General features: G+C 37.4%; 1 protein-coding gene across 1 annotated transcript in view; it reads left to right on the forward strand.

The window, feature by feature from the left end:
- RNGTT (RNA guanylyltransferase and 5'-phosphatase) overlaps window positions 1-15,589 on the forward strand; it is a 171,868-nt gene that overhangs the window by 98,881 nt on the left and 57,398 nt on the right. Inside the window, exon 13 of the mRNA XM_071443118.1 lies at window positions 8,260-8,360. Coding sequence (XP_071299219.1) covers window positions 8,260-8,360 — 101 coding nt within the window. The remainder of the gene's footprint in view (window positions 1-8,259; window positions 8,361-15,589) is intronic.

The following is a 15,589-nucleotide window of genomic DNA, read 5'->3' on the forward strand; positions in this document are numbered from 1 at the left end:
CATTTTGTGTTCTTATATATTTTCCATTCTGTGTTTAGGTTTTTGTGTTTTGTCTCAACTATGAAAATGCCTTTTAGAACTGACAGGTGTCTGGAAAGTACCAGTGTTTATCCAGGAGTTTCTCTTAGCCTGATCACTCTTAGGAGAACTTACAAATCACATCTCCCTGTATTTCCTTTACAAATACAGGAATGGTTGACTCACATTTATTAAAAGAAATGCCTTCTTTACTATTTCCAGAGTTTATACAGAAATTATGTCAAATTTCTACAAAGAAAGAAATTTGGTACAGTATTTGGTACATTTGATTTGATTTGGTTTTTAAAGAACAAAGGAATCCTGATAATCTTTGAGACACTGAGTACCAATGAAAAGGTTTTTCTTAAAGCACCTTTTTTCTTTGGAAGCTATGCATCTTTCCCTTGCTGAAATGCATTTGTCAAAAGTTTCATCTATTGCCTTCATTCATACAAGTTTCTTGGATGCCTCTGAATTCTTCAGTCTTTCTAAGAGTTCTCTTTCTGCCTCTGTGGTATGTGGAATTTATTTGGTGAAGACAGATAGACAGTTTGGCCAGCTCTGATGTATTTTAAATAAGAAGTAAATATGATGGTTTAGTGCAAGAATGAACAATAATATTTTTCTCTTACTGTCTGATGTTTGGTCTAAGTAGAAAGTGTTGTCTAGGTGTTTATTCCATAGTCCTCTTCAGATCAAAGCACTAATTTTATTTACTTTTTCTGTGTATCAGTCACACACCCTGTTGTTTGAATCTGGAGGCATTTGCTCTTGGACATTGTTCTCCTTTCTCTCCCAGACCACCAACATTCAAAGTAGCTTTCTCTGTGGGTGGGATGAATAATCTCTGAAGCTGGTTTGCTGATGACCAATGACCACCACCAAACACTATAAATGCCATAGTGTGCAATACTGTTTGCCTTCACCTCCGAGGATGTGAGTTAGGGGTGATCCTGCTGCTCTCAAAGCAATTTTTTCAAATAACCACTTTGGCTCTGGCGTCAATAAGAAATGCTGGACTTTCTGCTCCTCAGCCAGGGAGTGCAGTTGGGCCTATGATCAGACTGGTACATCCCTTTCTTCCAGTTCCCAGAGTCCTGCTCAATATACAGCATGAACAAGCATTAATCCATCAATGGCCAAGAAACTTTTGGTGCCACATTCTCTTTTGCTTAGCTTTTTCCCTGGCAAAGAAAATAGAATACATGAGGAATTACAGTGGTGGTCTGTGGGAACTATGGGGAGATTGTAGGTTTGTTTGTGTAGGCACTTTGAGGAGCAGAAGGAGTTGGAACAAAGAAGGGAAGCTGAAGGGATGGAAGGCAGAATTTTTAGAAGGAGCTAAGGGTTGCAGTTTAACTGCTGGTGACATAACTTATTTCCTCAAGTAGATTTTAGTTTGGTTGTGTTTGTTTTTGGTTTTGTTTGGGTTTTTGTTTGTTTGCTTCTATTTGGTTTTGGTTTTTTTGTGACAGTTAAAGAAGTACATTACCATGAAGACTTAAAGGGTTTTAATGATAATGTTGGGATTTTGCTTATGTTTTTATGGTCATGTTGTTAATATTTTGAACTTTTCAGCAAACTTACTTGTTTTCCTGAAAAATTAATCATGTAGGCTAAGGTGGATCATTTGATCTTGTGATGGTGCTTGAATACAGGCAAATGTGGGCTGTATTTCCAGGAGTAAGTGTGTTAAGTCCCAGCTAAAGGCATGAATCTGAAAAGAATTATTTGAGCTAGTTATCAACACGTCTCAGTGCAGTGCAGAAGAACACCAATACACTTTGAGTTTTGTTGTATGTGTAAGTGATGAAAAAGAATATTGGAATAGTAGATTCAGTTCTGTTGCCTACTCTTCTAAAGGCTTTTGTGAAATTATACTATGATGATGTGTATGTTAGCCAATGGGGAAATTATCCATGCAGAGAGACTCAGACTTACTCATTTTATTTTAAAAAGGGAAGTAATTATATGGAGAGCCAGGCTTCAGTCTAAGGCAAGGCATTAACAAGACTCAGTGTAGAAATAAGCATTTTTAAGCACAACTACAATAAATGGCTGTGGTAACTTCCCTAAAATACATGTTGTGATTTCTTCGTTATGTGGTATTTTTCGTAAAGGTGTCTTGTATTTTGAATAGGCATTATAAACTTGAGATAAACACTACTGTAGGTTGAATAGGAGTTATAAGCTTGATATAAACATTGTTCCAGGTTCTCTGTCCTTTATGCAACAGAACCAACTCAATGATCCCAGTAATGGTTTCCAGTCTTAAAAATCTATGAATATACAATTGACTCAAGGGTTGCCTTTGATCTTGTGGTTTCTCAATCCATTCTTGTGATTTATTCACATAATCTGTCAACAGTGCTAGCAACTTCTGTGTCTTCAGCTCATTTCTTTATAAAGTCTAGCCTGAAATGATTGATTATAATCAATCCTTTTGGTTCTTTAAAATGATCCAGGGTCTATAGTGCAAGAAAATAAAAACACATTTTGGGTAATGATTCTATCTTTATGTTTACCCAGCTGAATACTAGCTATTAGATTGGGCAGGCCAGCAGCTGCTCTATGGATTAAGAGAACTCAGAATTAAGCAGTGCTCTTCAGATAAAACATTTAACACTGTTTTGCATTGTAAGAGGAGCAGATTTGTTGTCATTATAGGTTTGTCATAGTTAATGTGGCAAACTACATTTAATGATTTAAAAGAGCTCCAGTAGATTTCCAGTCTTGGTTAACCCCATCCCCTCCCACCCGCTCTACCGTCACTCCTCAAAGGTACCCAACCTTTCATACCTCTTGTGCAAGCATGACAATGCAAACAGACCTTCCCTGAGCTTTCTGTGCCCTTTATTTTAGCTTTCTTTCTAATTTGGTGTGTGCTTGTAGCTGCCAGCTTTGCAGCCTTTGCATACTTTGCAGGGCTAGGTCTGACCAGTCTACTGAGGAGAAATTAGAGCTGATAAGCAGCAGCTCTGTGCCACTTAGGAGAAAAGGAAGAGCTGGGTTATTTGCTGGCTTCATGTCATTTGGAAGGAGCAAGGGAAGATACGGAGGAAGGGAAATGTAAGGTGGCCTGTGTTAGCTGCTGCTTGCACTTCAGGAGGATGGTATTTAAGAAGGGTTATGGGAGGTAGAACTGGCTGGTTAGACTTTGTAGGATAGTGAGACATCCACCCTTGTAAAGGAAACCTTCTTTTCCTCTTCTTGATGAGACACGAACTTCTCTCTTGATCATCCCACCACTTCTTCCTTTTCAGTCGCTAGGAGAGACTGTTTGTTTTGTCTAGACTTTAGGCTGAAGTCACTCAGCCTTCCAGGTGGGTGTCTTCATGGTGAGTCAACACCACCCCACACCCCAGACTGCCTGCCCAGAATGCAGTCCCAGAAACTAACCCTGCTATTCCTCCTACAAAATACTAAGCAGAAACATCTATTGCATGTGAAAGCAGCTATTTGGAGTTAAAGTTTACCCTCCTTATGGGCCTCTGATATCTCCATTGTCCAGCCTTTCAGCTTTCTGCTGTGCCATCCATTGAATGCAAATGCTAACACATGGCTTTAGGCAAATCCCAAACCTGTATGTGAGGCTATCTGCAACTAGCTAGAAATGTGTCAGCAAAAGTTAAGATAACAGAACCTGAGGCTTTGAGGGCCAGTCTTTCTCTTGATCTGATGGGAGATGAGAAAAGAGTGGCCCCCTCTTTGGGCAACTGTGGAGGAAGGAGGGAACTAGACTTAGTACTCTAGGACAGGACAGGGAATTGAGACCAGCAACCCATAGCTGTACCCTGCAGTGCTAAAATGGTTTCTAACAAGGGTCTAACAAAACCCTCATAGTGGTTTGACTAGACTCACTTGTGCCTATGGAATTGAGTCTGAGGTGAGAAATCAATGGGTTTAGTAGCCTGAGAGGGATGCTAGAGGATGTGCTTTCTGTTGAGCTGTCTTCAGTGATGATTATTCATCCCAGGGCATTGGATGTGCACCTGAGTTTTAGGGTCATTTTTGTATTCTTGACTGAAGTTCAAGATGCCCATAGTAGGGGCACATTTGCAATGCTACTTCTGACACATCTGTTGTCCCTGATCTTCATCCTCTTCATAAAAATAAGAAGGGCCTGAGGTTTTGCCAGGAGAGAATGGCCACAGAAGATAGGGCATTTATACTACTACTACTACTACTGAAAAGATAGAAGAAATGTTGGGTAGATGGTGAGTGGATGTAAAAAAGATGTAAAAAAATGTGAAAATTGGAGAGCTTAGGGTTCATAGCCAACTGAAGGCACTGATACCCTTATTTCTTTGAAGCAGCAGTTCAGGATGTTGCAGGGTACCTTTAACAGCTCAGGTTTGTTTGTGCTTTGTAGGTGCAAGGTAGCAATGCAATGGAATGGCCTTTGCCTTGGCCTCTGGTGTCTGTACTTTGGAGTGAAGGGCATTAGGTGTGTCCTGAAGGGAAACTTCAAATTTGGTGTTACATTGATGGAATCCAGTTTGTGTGCACCAGAGCTGCCGAGCTATCACAACTAAAATATAGTAAATAGGAACAACTGGGGCATTTATTGTGAATGTTTGTTGTTTTTGCAAACTAAAATGCACCCAATATGGCTGCTAAAAGAACAAGCAAGCAAAGAGAGACACAATTTTGCAGAATAATTTAGACTGGAAGGGACTTCAGGAGGCCACCTAGTTCCAATCCTTTAAAGCTATTTGAGATAGTTTCTGATTTGACAATGTACCTTTTTGGTGTGGAGTTCTAATTTTTGTGCTTAGACTAGGTTGACAGGTTTCAGATTGAAGCATGAACTTTGTTTTTGAGATGACAGGGGATCTGATATGTTTTAGAAGTAGTCGTGTACATAGATATTTGTTGGGGAGTGGTGATGAGGATATCATTGCTATGAATGCTATATTTAAAATGCTAGGGTGTAGTTTGATCTCAAACAGATTGCTTCACATTTTGGTTTGGAATTAAAATAAAGAGTAACTTCACGCAGAACAGGTCTGCAGTACGCAGTGATTCATCTAAGGTGAAGTTTCCATGCATTTAACAAGCAAAATTCTTGTTTGGCTTCAGCTCATATTTAAAGAATTTGATTTAGCACTTAGCATTCAAACTCAGTAACTTACTAGTGCTGTCTTATGTGTTTGGACTCACCTTTTAAAAATTAATCTCTTTCTTAGGGATTATTAATATGGCCTTTGAATGAATTCTCCTTTTGAGCCAGACTTCTGTGAACTTCTGTCTTTCATGGTAACAGAAGAAGTTGGGGGAGGTCAGGGAGGAGCTGCATAAATTGTTCCTTGTACAGGCATTGAATTCTGAGGGCTTATTTAAGGCTTTGTAACTTTGAAAGATAGCTGTAATTTACCTGTTACCTTTACCAGGTCTTTGGTATCAACAAATTGCTGTGAAGTGAGAAGTCTGTTGTTTGACAGTGGTCAAAACTAAATGTAATAGTCAAAAGTATATAAAAGGGTATATTTATTGTTAATGCTTTCTAAGTGAGATATCTTTGACTAACTTGAGGTGTGCTAGAGATAATTTTTTTATTAATAGAATAAAATTTTTATTTGAGTCTTGTCTTACGCTATGCTGGTTCTCAAGGTAAAAAAAAAAATCTCCATCTTAATGAGAAAATCCTCCCCCATTCCCTTCAAGAAAGCCAGCCAGTTAATTTTAAATTTGAGTCAAAACTGTAGTTCACACCATGTAATTACAGGTATGCAGATATATTCTGTCAAAGCATTGCTTTTCATTACTGATCTTGGAATAGTTGTTCCTGTCTTTTGTGATACTGGTTTCTTACTAACTTTTAGTAGGATGTAACTTGTCAGTCTATGAAAAAGAATTTGAAAAAATTGGATAGTAGATGCTATGTGAAAAATCTACGTTAGTACCTAAGCATGTAAGGTAGAAAATACAATACCAGTTTTAAAAAAACGAAGGTGGTGATAGGTATGGTGGAAGATCAGGGAAGAAATAATTCCTGTAAGCTTGGTATCTGGACTGGACAAAGGAATAGAAACTATAAGGAATGTAGCAGTTGGTATCTGGATGAACATGATTTATATAGTTGGTGAAAATTACATACCTTTTTGGAAGGAAGGTCATGCCTCTCCAGCAAAGGGTTCAAAACGCATTTAAGCAATTTAAGTAAGGATTATGTGGTTTTTCTTGTTAAGATTTCCAGAAAGCCTATTGTCAAAATTTTCTTGAAAAAACCTAAAGTAATGTGAGACTTAAAAAGTTCTTGCAGAGGTATCGAATTGGTTACTTTTATAAAGTAGGAGTGAAGGGATGGGGTACTGTTCAGTCCTCACAAGGGAAGGGAACCACCTGTACTTCGTGTAAGCAAGCAGGAAAATTGGATGAACCATTCAGTGAAGTTTTCTTGATAGATCAGCAAGGGCTGGTCCTAAATGTGGAGAATTATAGTAAGCTCTTACAAGACTGGGTGGCTGAGTGGTAAAAGAGTGCATAAACTTTTATGTAGGTAAATGTAGAGTAATGTATGTGGAAAAAAAATTTGTAACAGTACATAGAAAATGATGTACTCTGAGCTGAGTGCTTGTCTGTGCATATAGAGGCAAATGAAACTATGATGTGCACGGAAATAATGGGGTTTGATTGTTAAGCATCTTTCTTAGTACGAGCCCTGGGAAGTGCAAGTCTTCAAAAACAACAAAAACTTGTTCAAAAAACCAAAAGACAGTGATTTTATTCCTGCAAGGTAATCAGGCTGTGCATGAAAGGTGGTGCCACGGGGTTTTACAGCTGATTTGGGTTTACATGATCTTACTGGGAGCCTATCTATGTTCCTGCAGAGAAACTGAAAATAACTAAATATCTAGGAATCACATTTGAATCATATCCACCTCAGGAAGTCTCTGAGCTTCAAATTGGATAGTTTCTCAAGGAGTAGCAATAGAAAATATCATATATAATAGCCTTGCTTTTCATCTTCCCTGAGCACATGCTGTCAGCTGTTGTCAGAGTCAGGATACAAGAGCTCTAGTGAGGAAGGGTTTTTCTTAGATCAGATGTAGCTTTTCCTCAGAATTTCAGTGCTGTGACTTAGAGAGGTTGGTCCATCCCTTTTTGCATCATTAAGAATTAAATGACCACCTTTTCATCAAGAAATGGTAGGTAAGATACTCTGCATTTGTTTTGGAAGGAGTAACTTTACATTCTTCCATCAGAAAACAGAAAATTCATTTGCTTTTCTCATTTTAGATCTAGAACTGTTAGGTTTGTCATCAGTAAAGTCTGTATTTTGAAAATATTTTGCACAGCATGAGTGCAGTGTGATGCTGATGACTGTTCTGTTACCAAAAGACAGTGGACATTCTTGGTTAGTTTTATTTTTCATATAAAAGTGCTTAAATTTTCTGACTATATAAATAAGGAAGTAAATTTTCTCATTCTATGCATTTGCAAATTATTCTTTTGCCCTATTCATGTTAATTCAGATTTTCTCCATTGCTACGAAAGATATTCGGTAAGGAAGGGGTCAACAAGTTAACTCTCACTGATAGCTGAGAATGAACAAAATGGCAGCTTAGTAAATGAAAGCAAATTATAGCAGAGACCATGAGAAACTAAAGCTCTAATTTAAGAGAAAATTGTTCCTTTCAACTTGTGGTTCAAATGTGTACCCTCTCTCTTTAGCAAGAGATGCTCTCTTATTTATGTTCTGGTATATCATGATGTTTTTTAATCTTTACATAACTTAAATTCCTTTGCTATGAAAGAACATGTTTCTGATGAGTCTTTTTGAGAGCTGGCAGTATGATTGCTTTTGCCTTTTTTGTGTTTTGTCAGCCAACAGCATGGATAACAAAAATCATTGAATAGTTCCAAAATGTTGAGATTACTTTAAATTTCTCTTTTCTGTATGTCCTATGAGTGTTTTTTGTTTCTTTCTATGCTGTATTATTTTCTTTTTTGAAATTTTCCATTAGCCAGAGAGAGATAATGAAGTATGCTAATTTTTATTTCCATTCTCAGCTTTTTATTATATGCAATGGCAGAGCTACAGTGCCAAGCAGTTTTTAAAGGGAGAAGCAAAGTAGTGAAGCACAGCTACCTCCATGGTAATGTTATTCGTTGTTTCAGTCACTAACTATTGTTATTCATTAGAGACAGCTAATAGAGTCTGAAAGGCTGAATTGTTACTTTTAAAACCAGTGAAAACCAATAAGCATAATTAAACTGCATTTTAATTTACTTCAGAAATACAAGCCTGGTCGATGTGATGATATTTTGAAATGGAAGCCACCCAGCCTGAACTCAGTTGATTTTCGTCTAAAGATAACAAGAATTGGTGGAGAGGGGTATGTAATCTCTTCCCTTTTTAAATCTGTAGCACTTGTGTGAATGTTCCTTAGCAGTTAATCTGTCCTCTGATATTTCTTGACACTTCCTGGGGCTAAGCCTTTCTATATTCTCTAGAACTTGTTCATTCAAAATATAAGCAACTGTTGTAATTAGTGTTGTACTGAAAACAATGGCAGATGTTTATATTATGAATTTATTCATTCTTAAATTAAGTTCCTTCAAATTTCTGAAAAAAAGTCCCATTTGGGTTTGGCAGTATGTTTTTGAGAGTAGGCAGGCTGTATTAGCTTAAATTCCTAAAACTGTTTTTTCATTGATTTTAGACAAAATGATAACTACCAAAGCTTTCTTCTACTTTAGAATTGTGCACAATGACAAACAGTATTTGTTTTCTTAGAGAAAAACAAAGCCTGACATTTTTTCTTGTTAGTAAACAAGTAAAATTGTTATTGGATTCCTAGGTATTGTCTTTAAAACCATTAAAATCTTAATAAAAACCAGTGAGTTTTAATGGCAGAAGACATGAAGATCTTTACATTGGTCCTACTATTTGCCTGGTTCAGTCACTGCACATATTAAATAGGGGTTATTTCCATGTTTAGTTGTGCTGGAGAGGGGAAGGGAAAGACTGAATGTCTAGATTAAGCTTGCTTTGGAAAAGTTTTTGGTTAAAATGAAATTAATGATTTTTAGGTTGCTTAGTGTTTTAACATCTGGGACTCATTTCAATTGATGGTGTGAAATACTGACATTTAGCTTTTCTTTTTCTTGATGCCACAGGCAACTCAATATGATTAAACAATTAATTCAGATATTGCTTGCATATTCCAGGGTGCTAATAATGGCCCATTTAACTTTCAGACATCTGCTAGTCACATTAATAAAAACATTTGGTGAATAGAGATAATCTTGAGGATATGGGGTTTTTATGCAAAATATACTCAGCTGATAAGTTCTCAGTGTTTCATGAGATCAGAATTATCTGTTCAAATTTTTGTGTTCGAAAATGCAAGTCTTCAGTGACAACATAACTATTTCAGAGAATAACAGAAATACTTCATTTTACTTCAGATAATCGGCTCATTACAACATTTTATGTTTGTTTGCAATTTATTTAAGTCACAGGATAATGTAATATGAAAGATTTATGTAAAAGTTCTTTTAAAAATAGCCCATTGTTTGATAGGAAGGTTATTTTATAAGAGTATTCCTATGACTTCTGCTGGAGTTTACACGTATACAGTACGAGTATGTGATTCAGAAACAAAATGCAACACATTTTCCATTTCACATTAATAAAGGAGTATTGGTTGATTAGTTATCTCTGATTTCAGACACCAAACTGTCAGTGCTGTTGTGTTATGTTTAATATATTACATCACAGAATATTTGATTGGAACATGAAAAGGTTATAAAATATGAGCCAGCAAAAATGCTATTTCTAAAATGTTAGTAGCAGTTAATAACAAATTATTAAAGAATGGCTGATCCATTGTAGAATTGAAATAACTTTCTAACCTCTAGAAAAGTTCTATCGTATTTCAGCTATGTGAAAATGGAAACAGTTCTTGTATTATGGAAATAATTACTTGAATTACTCTGTAAATAATGTAATATTTAAATATGTCAGTGTTTATGCTGCTCTTACATGCATACAGAAAATCCTAGAAATCTGATATTTCATAAATAAAGTACAGTTCTTGCAGGTAAGTTTTACTCCATCACACATGACAATTGACTGCTACTAAGTGCTTTCATCCAGCAAAAATAAAATTTAATGAACTATGGGGCAGAAAATAATAACTTAGCACTCATGGGAGAGAGGTATTTATATTAAATAATGTCCTATGAAACAGTAGCTTCTGCTCAATGAAACACAAACTGTGAATGAAATACTCCTGGTTTGTCTGCTTCAGTTGTTACTTTGGGTAAAATCTAAAGTCATTCAAAGAAACTTTGGAATAAAACAGGTTTTATTTATTTTGGAATAAACCAGAGTTTTAAAAGAATCTTCTTTAACTTTAGACTGCATAAAGACAGTTCCTGAGTTCTGAGCACTAACTAAAATTGTTTGATTTGATGCACTGAGTGTCTTGCTACTGCAGTTCTAATGTGACAATATTGGTCTTCCTGCTTCCTTCCACCACACTGAGATTAAAAGCAAGCATTGATATAGGTTTCAACTTTTTAGATAAAGAAAATTTTCTTCTTCAGTAATCCATAAAGGAATTACAGCACTACAGAATGGTAAGGTTGGGAGGGGATGACAGTGAGTTGGTCATCTGGTCCAACCTCCCTGCTCAAGCAGTTTTCCTAGAGCTCATGGCACAGGGTTACATCCAGATGGTTCTTGGGTGTGTCCAGTGAAGGAGACTCCACAATCTCTCTGGGCAATCCATTCCAGTGCTTGGTCACTCACATAGCAAAGAAGGTCTTCCTCTTGTTCTGATGGAACATCAGTTCCAGTTCCTTCCTGTGCATCACTTTCTGCCCATTCTCTATTGTCCTATTGCTTGGCATCACCAAGAAAAGCCTGGCTCCAACCTCTGATATCTCCCTTTAGACACCTACAGACATTGAAGAGGACCCCTCTCAGTCTTCTCTTCTCAAGGCTGAACAGGCCTAGCTCTCCTTGTAAAAGAGATGCTCCAGTCTCTCAGTCATGCTTGTAGCCCTGCACTGGACCTTCTCCAGAAACTCCAGGTCCCTTTTGTACTGAGGAGCCCAGAACTGGACACAGCACTCCAGATGTGGCCTTACAAGGGCACAGTAGAGGGGCAGATTTACCTCCCCCAGCCTCCTGGCAATGCTGTTCCTAATGCATCCCAGGATACCATTGGCCTTCTTGGCCACAAGGGCACTGCTGCCTCATGGACAGCATGTACTCCAGCAGACCTCCAGCTCCTTCTCTGCAGAGCTGGTTTCCAGCAGATCAGCCCTGTAGTGGCACATGGGGTTATTCCTCCCCACATGCAGGACCATGCACATTTCCCTTGACAAATTTTAGGAAGTTCCTCTCTGCCCCTCTCTCCAGCCTGCTGAGGTCCTTCTGAAGGGCTGCAAAGCCCTCTGGGGTATCAGCCACTCCTCCAGCTTTGTGTCATCAGTGAACTTGCAGAGGAGGCCTCTGCCTCTCCATCCAAGTCATGGAGGAGTAAACTGAACAATACCAGGCCCACTTCTCAACCTTGGGGGACACCACTAGTGACAGGGCTCCAACTAGACCCTGTGCCACTGATCACAACCCTCTGGGATCTGCCATTCAGCCAGTGAATCTGTTGGGCATTTGACAGCAAAATACTACAGATGTGGCTGAAGTGTTGGTACAGAATTTACAGACGTTGCATGTTGTTTTGACACAGATAGGCAAACAAAATCTACAGAAATAGAAGGTATGCCTTTGTATTGATCTCTTACAGACAAATAAGGAGCCCAAGTTAAAATATTGATCTCAAATACATAACAGCTTGAAACAATGTGAACAGGAATTGTCTGTATTTCCAAGTCCTCTGTTTTGGTTTACAGGTTCATCTTTTAATCTTGAAATGCAGACATAATTAAACCTGTGCTGCAGTTGTGTGTGATCTTATCACAGTTTACAGCCTGGGCAGTAGTGTTAAAAACTGAACCAAATCATAAAGCTATAACCATGCAGCCCTTGCATTTATAGTTCCTACTCACTCAAATAATGAAAAAAACCCATATAGGAGCATTATTTATTCAGTAGCATGAGACTGGAGTTCTGTCAGCTGTTGGACATGTCTTTTAGATAGCATATGTAATTGAGATCCTGAACAATTGTAAACAATCTTGTGCATTTTTCATCTGAATAAAGGAGTTACCTCTGGGGAGTTTGCCAGATTTTAGTCAGTGTGATTATTTTCCATCTATGTAAATTCCCCTGTGCTTTGAGTTGAGCATTTTCCTCCATAGATCAGTTTGCAATAGAAGTGTTAACTGCAAAATAGCTGCTGTTTCACCCCAGATGTAGTCCTGTTACGGATGAATGACCAATTGCTTTTGTCTGGGCTTCAGTTATTTCATTCTTGATATGATATTGGAGGGAGTTTTGCCATTGAATTAAAAAGGATTGGTCTTATGATCTGTGAAGTACTTTTAGAATAAGCCTGATAAAGATGAACACTGCATAACAAAGAATAAACATAAAGAAAAAAGATACTATTGCATCCCAAAGAAAGGCAGGGTTTCTGTAACCTCAGTGACCTAATACTGACACTCCTGTTCAGAGCACATATTTGAAAGAAATTGCATTATTGCACCTTAGTGAGTTACATCTTATCAGCTGAGCCTTGGTAATTGTCTCCTGTGTATTATCATTGTCCAGCCTTTCCAAGCATCAGGATGATGGTTAAATTAACTCTTTTTGTGTTGTATTTGCAAGAATTTCAGCTTGTGCTCTCTCTCAGTCTCTTCTCATTACATCAAAATAGTTAGTCTTAGTTAAAAAAACCCACCAAAACCCCCTAAAACCCACCAAAACCCTATTGCACAAAACCCCTGCAATAACAACCAACAGCTCATTAAATCATTTAAACAAGATAGTACTTTGTTGTTTGTCTCTTGTGAAACAAGCAGTTGAACTGAAAGGCCCTTACATGTGTTTTAAAAAGGCTGACCTGCTTCCCAGCACTTCTCTTTCATTTCAGGTTTATTAGAACAATGGTCTCAAGTATACCTTGTGTTTTCTTAAATTATGATGATGCTCATGAAAAAATAAGAGGGTCTTAAGCACATTAACTGCTTTTCCTTATGACCTACAAGTTAAATAACCTAAAAAATAGAGAATGTGAAGGATATTTATTTCCTGTGTGCAGATTCTCACTTACATTGCAGGGGAGACTGCTTTTAAATAGCAGAGATGCTTTTTCTCAAAATGTCTGGCTGTATGAATATTTCTTAAAAAGCCAAAAAACCCCAAACTAACTCTGAGCCTTACTTAAATGTCACAAATATCGACTGAAAATGTCACATAGTACCATATTTCTGGTAGCTTCCATAACCAGAATTTCTTAAATGTCCATGCTTCCTTTTACAGATTTTTAATTAGCCTGTGCAAATCCCTTAATTTTATCTGTATCAGACTGCTAAAATCAAATTACAAGCAAATTTTTGGCTTTATTTGCTTTGAATTAGTATCTTACTGGGTCAATTTGATACCATTTCAAATCACAATATAATACAAATTTTATCTAGTACCTTGAAGTACTAGATAAAAACCATCAAGTGTTTTACTCATCTTTGAAGTTGTACTCCTCTAAAAAAAGTAGTAATTTGAAGTAGACATGAACTATTTATTAGTGTTAAGTTTGTGATTTTTTTATTGTATCCATTATTAACTAGACTGTACAGGGAAAACCCCAAACAGTGTTTAGGCAAAGTTCTGTTTAGCTTGGACATTGTCAAGTAATAAAAAATGTAAGATAAAATACAATTCATTCAAGGATAGTGAGGATATCCTTGGATCCACTGGAAATTACAAATCAACAACCAGATATAGATACCATGACTACAGGCAAGTGGATGTCTTTTTTTTTTTTTAGAAGTGGTGTTTTCCTTTTTGTTTTATAAATTAAAAAGGACTGGGGGAGAAGAAGAGCTGCAACTGGTTCAAAATGGCTGTGATATTCTTGATTTGCTCTCATATAGTTATGTTTCTGTTCTTTTTATAAGCTAGCTTTTTCACTCTTCTGCTTTAAAAAAAATTAGTAACTGGCTGAAAAATCATATGAGTTAATTGAATCAGCTAAGATAGCAGAACTAATGGGATAGTTTGCATGCCCTGGGTGTTGGTGCTCCTTCCTCTCTTCGCATTCCCACTTTAATGTGATACTAAAGTTGTTAGTTTGGGCTGTGAAATCTTTGCCTTCTCACCTGTTTGCAGAATGTCCATTAGCAAAGAGCACAGACTCGTTCTTATATGTGCCATCCATCATGGAAAGGGGCTTTTACAAGTAAATACCCTGGGGATAAAAATAGTAATCCCATGTTCCCCTAGTCTCCCAAGACCACAGTCAGTGTTGGGGCTGCATTGCTGTTTGGTACAGTGGAGTTATGAAGCAGAATGCAGATGAAGTTGTACAACAATAAATGAATAAATAAGGACAAGATGTTGCAAATAGAGGCAGAGATGTGCCATGTGAGGATGGCAGCTGGCTGAGTGCAGGTTTGAATGTGTTAAGTGTGTTTATGGCTGTACTGTTGTTAAAGGAAGCATGCATTCTGTGGAATTGGTTACTTTTTGTGGAAATGTGAGAGTTGCTAGTGGAAGTAAAGGAGTAATTTGATTAGCTATTACCTTCAGGCATTCAGCTGTTACTAGAGTTGACCTTCTGAAGAGGAAATGCAGGGGCATGGTTGTGCCAACAGATTGAAGAGGATGTAATGTGTAGAAAGAGCAATGCAGTGGCACAGGAAGAAGAAGCCCAAATGCCACCATGGTAAAAATGTGCATGTGCAGCTGCAACATTGGCATTGCAAAGGAAACTGGTAGACAGACATTTTAGCCAAGTGCTATGCTGTAAATATGTATGCTATATTGCTTATGTGAGGATACTTAAAATCTTTTTGTAAAGCTTCAGGCTTTAAAAACTATTTCCAAAGTAAAGCTTTGAATCTAATCTCTATTTATACTCTGGTACACTGAACAAAATCTTGTACCTTCAACAACTAATACTCAGCATGCTCTTGGAATTTCTAATGTTGTATTTCAAAAATGAAGTCAGTCTCATCTTTTTATATGTTCAAGTGGCAGTCTTGGGCAATCTCCATCTGTCAGATAATTATTCTACTTCAGCTACTCATTTCTCCAGATTTTTAAAAGCTTTGCCTCATATCATCCTAAAATTATCTATATGCCAGCAAATTGGAATGTAAATGTAGTCTCGTATGTTTTATGGACCCTGTTCCCTTTTCTTGAAATAGCTGCTGCCTTAAAGTAGTCTTTCCAGTTGCTTGTGTCAGTTATCATCATGGTTATCCACTCTGTTAAGATCCCTTTCTATCTCTTGAGTGAGATGAAGAAAAACATCTTCAAAATTTTCATGCCTCCCATGTATTTCTCTCTTCTAATTTACATTTGGATAGATATTTATTCCTATTTGTCCGTGTACCTTAGATTCCTTGCTACTTGTGAATGTGGAAATGGAGGGCTGATGCCACCCCCAGCTAAACTACTGTAAGGTGGTATAATCTGAGAAGAGTGAGA

This window comes from Agelaius tricolor, unplaced genomic scaffold (genome assembly GCF_023055355.1).
Source record: "Agelaius tricolor isolate 1412-34295 unplaced genomic scaffold, bAgeTri1.0.p SCAF_1, whole genome shotgun sequence".
NCBI lineage: Eukaryota > Metazoa > Chordata > Aves > Passeriformes > Icteridae > Agelaius > Agelaius tricolor.